At 39.4% G+C, this 10,354-nt stretch overlaps 1 protein-coding gene across 1 annotated transcript; it reads left to right on the top strand.

Annotated features, from left to right (window-relative positions):
* Window positions 1-5,482: 5,482 nt before the first annotated feature.
* On the top strand, window positions 5,483-10,216 carry LOC149394667 (Ypt/Rab-GAP domain of gyp1p superfamily protein). Its single transcript, XM_089615340.1, has 5 exons — window positions 5,483-5,882; window positions 6,210-6,313; window positions 6,572-6,748; window positions 7,311-9,157; window positions 9,738-10,216. Exons 1-5 carry the CDS (start codon window positions 5,716-5,718, stop codon window positions 9,879-9,881), a joined length of 2,439 nt encoding a protein of 812 aa, XP_089471466.1. The 5' UTR covers window positions 5,483-5,715; the 3' UTR covers window positions 9,882-10,216.
* The last annotated feature ends 138 nt before the right edge of the window (window positions 10,217-10,354 follow it).

Genomic DNA, 10,354 nt, shown 5'->3' with positions numbered 1-10,354 from the left:
TGTCTTCATCTTTAGCTACATTTGCAAAAACACTCGGTAATTTCTTTTATTACATAGGAAAACATGGATCTGAATTGGCACAAAGGTCAAAAATCGAACACGTCACTTTCTCCTGCAAGCACATGCAACATATGATACGGAATTTGGATATATACGAAGCGTCTCAACCACATCAGATAAGGATATGCCAACGAATATTTCTAATAGTTTATATTGTCGTGCTTATGCATAATTGTAATATAGTATACTATATAGTTAGTTTGTATTGTATATACCTTGCGATAAAAAATAAAAAAAATACTTCTCCCGCATCGGCAATAAAATAAAATAATAGCTAAAGTAGTAAATTACTCAAAATTTCACAATGCATACATAAAATATTAACATCGTAAATAAAATTATTCGTCCATGCATAAAAATTATATTCATATTACGATAAGCTATATATTTTCGGGCCGGTTAGGTATCTAGCACAAATTGACTACCATTTTTAAAATTCTAACCCAACTATCACAAAATTTAAGTAACTAGCCCAATTCACAACCAAACATTATAATATTCCAATACTACCCTTCGTTCAAATAATACCCCGCCAAAATTCCAATCCAACGAAACCTGTAGTCATAGAGCAAACTCAAACCTCCTTTGAATTCGCTCCATTGAATTTCTCGTCCAATCAATCTCACCAAACAAGTAACGATTTTACGCAAGCTTCACCACCACCGCCGCCAAAGTGAAATACGGTGCCGATTCTGACGTGGCCGATCGCGGCGGAGCAGCCGCTGAACGCTCGGAATGTGACAGAGGAGCTGAAGATCGGAGCCAGGGTTGTGGAAGCAGAACAGGGGAGGATCGCGTTAATCCATTACGACCACGACGACGGGGATCGGAGCCTCGATGCCAGCGATCTAGGTCTCGATCAGCCTCGCCGTGGACCACCGCACCACGGCCTCGACCGAGCCTTTCCCCGGGAGGATCGCCTCCCCGAGCCTCCTCTCCGCCGGGCCCCGACCCACTCCACCACCTCCTTCTTCGCCGGCCCAAACATCAAACTCTCCGGGAACTCCACCCGATCGGACTCCCCCGTGCGCCTCTGCAGCTCCGACGCCGCCGCCAGCCTCCGCATCGCCGCCGCGGACCTCGCAGACGGAGAACAGGTCAGGGAACTCCTAGACGTCATCTCCGAACGATTTTAGGTTAGATTATTCATAAAAATGATAAGTAAATATTATTTACAAATCGCCGTTCGATAGTAAATAATATTTACAAATCACCGTTCGATAGTAAATAATATTTACAAAGCGCCGTTCGATAGTAAATAATATTTACCATTTGAAAAAACCAACATACCTGTCTCAGATTTGACCAATTCCATGATTCAAATATAGACACACAGAATTAACTGAACCCTAGACGTCATCTCCGAACGATTTTGGGTTAGATTATTCATAAAAATGATAAGTAAATATTATTTACAAATCACTGTTCGACAGTAAATAATATTTATAAATCGCCGTTCGATAGTAAATAATATTTACCATTTGAAAAAACCAACATACCTGTCTCAGATTTGGCCAATTCCATGATTCAAATATAGACACACAGAATATATATTCCAACGAAGTCGATTCTGAACAATATAAGAAAAATATATGAAAATCTACAAATCGATGATCCTAAAAATATATTCCAACAAAGCCAAATCGATGATCCTAGTTGTATAATCATGGAATCAATTAAAAAAAGCTAATTCAAACCTGTAGAAGAAATAGGAAACGCAAATCCAAGGAAGAATCTAGAAATCGCTGCCGTGAGATGCAAATCGCCTATTCTCTTCTCGTGCCGTGCTCTGGAAGAAAAAATCGCCGTGAAATTGATCGGTGGAACGAAATGAGGAAGAGAGTCAGTTAAAATAGTTTAAATGAAGGGTAATTTTGGAAGAATGAAAAATATTGGCTATTTGTCTAAATAAATAGATAGTTGGGCTATAATTTAAAAGCCACCTCTATAAGAAGACTAATTGTTTACAAATCTCTATATTTTCTGGTATAATTTTGTATAGAGAGGTATAATTATATATTCATGGTACAACTTTTACTTTATTGGATTTTTTTAGAGTGCTGTTATAAGCATAAAAATATTCGTCCATGCATAAATTTTTTTGACGATTATTATAAGCAATTTATCACTTTAAAAAAAATTACTCTTGGTACAATTTTTTTTTAAAATCAGTTTACTGTACATTTTGCTCCTCTCACTAAATTAAGACAAACTCTGATTATTTTACAAATTCATAACTTTAAATTCGTTATTTACCTACATCACCTTAACTAAAAATCAATTGATTCCTTATTTGACTGGCCTTAAAATATTCATGGGATAGTAATAAAATACGTTATATATAGAGGGGGCAATTAGGCAAGCACTTCCTTTTAAAAAAAAATAGGCAAAATTTTATTTTATTAAGAAAATAGTCTAATAGGCTGAAATAAATTAAGTTAACTAAATTATTTAATTTAATTTACTTTGACTTCGGTGGCTATTTTTTTTTAATAAAATTAAACTTTAATTTAATTTATTTTGGTCTAGTAAGCTATTTTTTAATAAAATTAAATTTTAACTATATTTTAAAAAGAGAGTGAACTATTAAACTACTGACACTAATAAATCACGTATAAAATTTTCCTCAATATACAAATTTTTCATATATGTGACATAATTGTAAAATTAACTCTGATGCCTTTTATAAATTTTCTCTTGTAAAATTGATTCTTTATCAAACTACAAAAATAATTTGTACTTAGTTTACTTCTAAACTTTAGTTAACACTAATTCAGAGCTCTTATGTTATAAGTTCACAAGAGAAGCTTAACTGAAAAATCAACTTTTGCCGGCATTGCTTGACGTCTTCTAATTGTATTATGTATAATCTTGAGAAACGGAATGAAAAAAACCCATAATTTTATTCCTTCTAACACTACAAAAATGGAAGTTTCGTTCGGGTGGTTCACGAAATTGAAACTTTCGATACTGTTCGTCGATTATTTTTTGGATAATAGGATATATATCAAGTTTAAAATTTTATTTTTATTTTTATTTTCGTGTATACTTAATTTTATTTTTTAGATGACATAAATCATTGAAAGAAAGGCTATTTTGATTTGGCCAAAATTTTGGTTCTTAATTGTTGAAAGTCTTCTTTCTGTTAACAACCAAAATTTCATCTTATTGGAAGTGAAATTCAAATAGCTTGTGTTTGTCTAGATCTAATCGCGCAACGTCTAGTAAGGGTCGAACCCTTGGAAGACAAGATGCCAACTAAAATAAAATATAGTTGTAATATTATGATTAAACATGGGCAAAAAGATTTTTGATCTTATCCATTATGATCTCACCAAAATTCAAATAATAAGAATGAAATAATGCGTTCCAATAAGTTGTGGTATATATTATTCCGAAAGAACTCGATTTCGTGAATAGTATCTGTTGTCGCTCGTTTTCGGACAACGATTTAGGAGCCCCGAACGGTTCGACCCAAGGCCGGACCGAGTGGTCGCATTCAGGCTCGAGCGTGTCGGACTTGGTGGCCCAAGTCGTCCCTTAGCTGTCGGTGATGTCTGCTTCGTCCAGGCGCCTGAAAAAGCAAGCGGGGAGGTGTGAACTACAAAAGGGAAACAGGGGGGTTGCCCCTGTTTACCTCTCCGACGCTCAACATTAGCAGGATTGAGATGGATAAAGAGGGTTTAAGTGTTTAGGGGCCGAGACTTGAGAGAAACGAGCGAGAGGTGAGTCCGGCAGCGTTTCAGTACTCAAGAATGGATTACCTTTTGAAGAGGGTGGACCTCTTGTATTTATAGGCGACCAAGGGGTCATTGGTGGGCCCCTTGGCCGAGGGTAGCATAGGCTCGGCCGAGGATAGCATAGGATGGCCGAGGATAGCATAGGATGGCCGAGGATAGCATAGGCTCGGCTGAGGATAGCATAGGATGGCCGAGGATATCATAGGCCTGTGAGGCCGAGGTCGAGCTCGCGATGCCGAGGTCGAGCTCGTGAGGCCGAAGCCATCGGGCTCGTGAGGCCGAGGCCATCGGGCTGATGGCCGAGGATAGCCGAGCTCGGTCTTGGGCCGAGGCTATTGGGCCGGCCCTTGGCCGAGCCGGCCCACGGGCTGATCAATGGCCGGGGTAAGTCTGATCGCTGTTTTGCCTCTGATTGACCCCGATCGAAGGTCGGGCCGATAACAGTATCGGAACAATTTTTGAGTATCAATATATTATTTTTTCCGCTAAACAAAATAGAATTCTAGTTCCACTCCATTTCTGTTGCTCAACCTTGAAATTTTAATAAATAATTGGAAATTTTTACAAAGTAACTCTTTAAAGCTAATTGATTTAATAGCAAAAGTTTCAAATTTTCAGCATAGTAGTCAAAGTTACGTTGTCAAATATTTTTTATAACAAGTTTAAATTTTTTGACAATTTAATAAACAGTTTATCACTTTCAAAAATATGAATCCTAAGATTAATTTCATTTTTGAAACTTGATTACTACACATTTTAACTATTTTTTTTAATCTTATTAAGCAAACTTTGAATATTTTGCAAATCCTTAACTTTAATTCAGCTATTTAGTCAAATAACCCTAAATAATAGAATATGATCATATATATAAACTTCTTAAGGAATCCACAAAAAGTAAACATACTTATATGTTATAGTATTTTAAATCGGTATATACAATACAAGTATAATTATCTACAATGGCTTTATTATATGCACTTGGGAATTCGGTGGCAATTGGACATAAATCCAACATTACTCAAATTTATTTGGGAAAAGTGGTAATACCACTTACCTTCTTAAGTGGTAAAACGCGGGATCAAATTTCGTCGGACACGTTGTTTATATTTATTTAATTTTGAAGTGTGTTTATATGGTAGCATAATAGATTTTAGAATTTGTCCAACTCTCATATTTGTATATATTTATTCTTGTATCATTGGTTAATAATACCCTCGTTTAAAAAAAAAAAAAAAAAATCCAGCATTACAGTCTCTGAAGGTAAAATTAAAAAATGAAATAAAGTCAAACAATTTTCTAGGTTATAATTTACTGGTCACATATTAAAAATAAAAATAAATGGATAGAGAGAGATAGATGCAAAATAGAAGACGACAGCTCCAACTTACCTTCCAATCAATTTCCATGCCATTCTAAGTTCTCACAGGTCAAATAATCTTTTTAATCATTCTAGAAAGAAAGAAAAAATAAATTAATCAAAATCATTAATATTGTTCTCATCTCTCTCCGACCAATCTAAAATCTCTTCTCTGCATCTGAGTATCTAACAAACATACTAATATTTATTTATATATATAAAAAAAAACTTGTTACTCTCTCTCTCTCTCTCTCTCTGAAAAAGTTTGGTTAAAATGAGCGAGCGTGTAGAGAAAAAGAAAAAAGAATTGAAATGAAATGAATTATGATAAATAAATGATAATAATCATTGATAAACTATTGACCCATCTCTCTCTCTCTCTCTAGAGCTTACAAGTCTCAGGTTTCCCTTTTTCCTCTGATCATCCAATTCCAGACTCAAAGCAAGTCTCTCTCTTTCTCTCTCCATAATTCTCCGGATTTCGAAAAGAGGGGTTTTGGCGTTGGACTCCGATAAGACTTGCGAGGATTTAGGGTTTTCTGGGTTTGGGAATTGACCATGATCACAGCTCCGATTGAGTCGCCGAGCTCTGTTCCCAACCGATCCGAGGACGCGAATCGTAATTTCGACGGCCTTCGAAGCCTGAAATGGCGTATCAATCTCGGAATTTTGCCCTCTTCGTCGGTGGACGATCTTCGCCGAGTCACCGCCGATTCTCGTCGGAGGTAAAATCAATTCTTCGCCAAACCCTCATTTTTCACAAATGTTCACGATTCTCTCTTCGGTGCTGAACTCAACCCGAAAGGAACGAACTTTATGCATAATTTTGCGTATTTATGTATGATCAATTGTGGCAAGAGCTTAGAGGCTACGATTAGAGGCTTAAAGATGGTTCTTATTGGACAAATTTTCATGCTTTAGTCTGGATTTTGAGCGTATAACGTGAATTAGCTTGATAGATAGTTCAATCTCCAAACCATGATTCTTATGGTGTTTCATTTTCTGTTATGGTTGCTCAATTTTTTTTTTTTTTTAATTTTTTTTTTTTGTAGATATGCCGGGCTACGGAGGCGACTTCTCATCGACCCACAAGCTCTCAAAGAAGGAACTCGATCCGCCGATGTCGTCATCGACAATCCTCTCTCACTCAACCCGGGTATTCTTCGTTTCACTCCTCTTTTCCACATCGCATAGAATCTCTAGATACAGTTACAAATCTCGGCTAGGATTGCGCGAATTAGACCCGAAAGGGTAAATTAGTCATTTATTTATTTTTTAGCCGAAACGATGAAGTGATTGTGTTACTTAGTACTAGCCGAAATCACATTTTGAGATCATCTCAGAGAGAAAAAAAAAGAAGAAGAGGTGAAATGAAATGAAACTAAACCCACCGGTGGTGGTGGTGTGAATTCAGATAGCACGTGGGGACGGTTCTTCCGTAGTGCGGAGTTGGAGAAGATGGTGGACCAAGATTTGTCGAGGCTGTACCCGGAACACGGAAGCTACTTCCAGACCCAGACATGCCAAAGCATGCTCAGAAGAATCTTGCTCTTGTGGTGCCTCAGACACTCCGACTTCGGTTACAGACAAGGTGATTGCTTTTTTTCCTTTTTCTTTTGTTATTCGTATGTGGCGAATCGGTAATTTGTCCTTTTTTTTTTGGCTGCTTGTCCTTTCTTTCTCTTTTGAAAAAAAAAAAATTACGAAATACTTGTTTGAAACTGCAGCGAAGTAGCCAAGATTTTCAGTTTCTAGGTAAATAGTTAAGGTTTTCAGCTTTTTACTAGAATAGCCAAAGTTTGACACCATCTATAAATTAGTTGACTCTGTATTAGAGTATCTACCCATGTATATAAATTCATTGACATGGTATAAAATAAAATAACAAAATTGACACCTAACATTTTTTTTTTAACTTTTGGCTATTTGACTAAGTTTTTAGAAACCCTGGCCATTTTGCAAATTTATTTGTATCAACTGTCTATCTAACTAAAAGACCCTTTTATTTTCTCATAGAAATCATTGCATTTTTAATAGACTTGGTTGAGCCGGAAGGATTTATGCCAATGTATGTCATTTAGGATTTGGCTTATGTGATGTGTCTTTTTCCGGGACCTTCAATGACGTATTTAGCTCTATTTGTAATTTCGTAGGAATGCATGAACTCTTGGCACCGCTTTTGTACGTCCTCCACGTTGACGTGGAACGTCTTTCTCGAGTGCGAAAGCAATTCGAAGACCACTTCATGGACAAATTCGACGGCTCGTTCAACGAAGGCGATATCACGTACGACTTCGACTTCAGAAAATCGTCCGAGTATTCGGAAGAAGATAAAGTCGGCTCCGCCGAAATCACGTCCAAGGAAAAGAGTCTCAACGAGCTTGATTCCGAGATACAGACGATCATATTGCTGACCGACGCGTACGGAGCCGAGGGCGAGTTGGGTATCGTGATATCCGATAAATTTTTGGAACACGACGCGTATTGCATGTTCGACGCTCTGATGAGCGGAGCGAAAGGCTCGGTCGCGATGGCCGAGTTCTTCTCTCCGTCGCCGTCGAGCGAATCTCAGTCCGGTCTATCGCCGGTCATCGAAGCCTCGGCCGCGGTGTATCACCTCCTCGCTCTCGTCGACTCGTCTCTCCACGCCCACCTCGTAGAGCTCGGGGTCGAGCCTCAGTATTTCGCTCTCCGGTGGCTTCGAGTCTTGTTCGGCCGCGAGTTCTCGCTCGGCGATCTCTTGGTGATTTGGGACGAGATATTCGCCTCGGAAAACGGGAAGCTAGACCGAACCGGAGGCTCTCCTCGAGGGGCGTTGATCTCGGCCATGGCGGTCTCGATGTTGCTCTACCTGAGATCGTCTCTGCTCGCCACCGAGCACGCCACATCGTGTCTCCAGAGACTCTTGAATTTCCCCGAGAAGGTCGACCTGAAGAAACTTCTTGAGAAGGCCAAGTCTCTTCAAACCCTCGCGTTGGAAACGGATATCTCGTATAACGGGACCCACCACCAACCTCAACACCAACATCATCACAGCAAATCGATGATTTCGCGGCGTAGAAGCGAATCTTTCGACGCCGTTCTGCCACAGTCTCCGTTGCACCAGGGCTCCGTGAGTTACTGGGAAGAGAAGTGGAGAGTTCACCACCGCGAAGAAGAGCAACGACAAGGCGGTCCGAAGCAACAGCAACGGAAGAAAGGTTGGACCGAGAAAGTCAAGCTGAGCCTGACTCGAACGGAGTCGGAGCCGTTGCCGCGGAAGCTCTCGAACGGAAGAAAGATACCGAAGTCGTCGGTCCGGCGGAGATTGCTCGAAGATCTTTCCCGGGAACTCGGCCTCGACGGAGATATCGGCAGCGTCGGCGAAAACGACGTACCGAATGATAAAGAAGAAGCCTCGGAAGAAGAAGAAGAAGAAGAACAAGAAGAAGAAGAAAGCAACGAAGACATTACGTGCAGCGCCGAGGATAGAAGCTTGAGCGGAAACCACGGAAGCGAAGAAGGGAATTCTTCGTCGATATTCTCCGAACCGACGAGCCCTCGGAGCGTGACGAACGATCACGAGAACGAGTCGGAGAAAAGCAGCGTTGCCTCGAATCTCTCCCTCAACGAAGAAAGCACGTCAGCTCTTCCGATCTCTAGTTCTCCCGTCGAGGAAGAAACTCAACCTCGGACGTCTGAGCGTAAAGACGATTCTGCCCCCGCGGCGGAGGAGGCTAAAGAGAAAAAGCCTCTTTCGGGCAAATTCCAGTGGCTTTGGAAGTTCGGAAGGAACAACGCTGCGTCTACTATGGAAGGGACGTCTGAAAAACAGAGCGAGCCCGTTGAGGCTTCGAAACCTGTCGATGTCGAGAGCGATCCGAAGCCGACGAGCGTTTCCGCGACCGAGGAATCCGATGATCCAACGGAGGTTTGTGCCGATAATGGAGACGGTGTCGCCGATCAGAACGTGATGGGAACGCTCAAGAATCTCGGACAATCCATGCTCGACCATATTCAGGTAAAAAAAAAAAACGTAACCCACTCGAAAATTTTCATGTTTTTTTATTTATACTTTGATTTAAGCGGGTGAATAGGAATTCTACTTCTTGTTTGAAAGGATTGGTAATAGTCATATGGGTACTCGATTGTTCTCCGTATTTACGTCTTGCTAGCTTTGTTTTTTATGCTGGGTTTTCGACATTGCTGTGATGTGGGGATTGAATGAAAGCATTTTTCGTACTATTGCTTCCGGGCCCGCCTGATAAGAAGAAACCCCATTAGTCTTTTTTTGTCTCCTCTCCCTCCAACCCAACAATCAATCGATTGTTCTTCACCGACTCTCTCTCTCTCTCTCCAATCAAAGTACCTATGAATCAAAATGTTGTCGAGAAAAATATTGTGTCAATCTTCCTAGGGCCTGTGAGAAGACTCAAATATAGATTCTTGAAAATAGGAAATGTTTTCTTTTGGGACATATCCAAGGGACTGTACTGGAGTGGTCTAAATCTTAATTGTGAAGAAATATTTTATTTTATATTTTTCGCGTATAAAAGCATTGAATCATTGAGGTGGTAATTATTATTATTATTCTGCGACAGGTAATCGAGTCGGTGTTCCAGCAAGAGCGGGCGGGTCAAGTGGAGAACTTCTCGAAGAACATCCTCGTCGGAAAAGGACAAGTCACGGCAATGGCGGCTCTGAAGGAGCTTCGCAAGATCAGCAATCTATTGTCCGAGATGTGAGTTTCACACACATTTCATATTTCTATCCTCTTTCTGAGGTGTAATATTTACCTGTATATACATTTTGTAATTATACTTATTTTTTTTAGTGCCAAAAATAAAGGAGCCGTGTTTGTCTGCTTCTCTTCTTGTTTTTGATGAATTTCAAAAGGGAAAAAAAAAATTGGCAGTGCTGTTGTAGTAAAATTAGTAAGAGAGATCAAATGTATAGATATACGAGTCTTTGTGTAATAATAAATGTATCTTAATATGAACTTGGAGATGCCTTTGTGAGGCCATTAGTAATTTTTGGGAGATATTTTTCCTATAAGCCATAGTATTAACGATTCTTCAAACTTTGAACTATCATTTATTATTATTATTATTATTTTTCTGTGGTGGTTTGTTTATGAATACTTGCATTTCACCTTTTTTTTTCGATGTACTTGTGGTACCGTATACCTATGTGATAACCGATTTATCTGTAGAAATAG

The sequence above is a fragment of the Urtica dioica genome, chromosome 5 (assembly GCF_054948205.1).
Source record: "Urtica dioica subsp. dioica isolate 48M chromosome 5, U.dioica_male_clone48M_v1_H2, whole genome shotgun sequence".
Classification (NCBI taxonomy): Eukaryota; Viridiplantae; Streptophyta; class Magnoliopsida; order Rosales; family Urticaceae; genus Urtica; species Urtica dioica.
Note: the sequence above shows the minus strand (reverse complement) of the source record. Positions and strands in the feature narration are given on the sequence as shown.

What these genes read in the sequence shown, in the direction of transcription:
- LOC149394667 (XM_089615340.1), top strand. Translation starts at nt 5,716, where the DNA reads ATGATCACAGCTCCGATTGAGTCGCCGAGCTCTGTTCCCAACCGATCC. An exon ending in ACCGCCGATTCTCGTCGGAG is followed by an intron (nt 5,883 to 6,209) that starts GTAAAATCAATT and finishes TTTTTTTTGTAG; the next exon opens with ATATGCCGGGCTACGGAGGC. An exon ending in TCCTCTCTCACTCAACCCGG is followed by an intron (nt 6,314 to 6,571) that starts GTATTCTTCGTT and finishes GTGTGAATTCAG; the next exon opens with ATAGCACGTGGGGACGGTTC.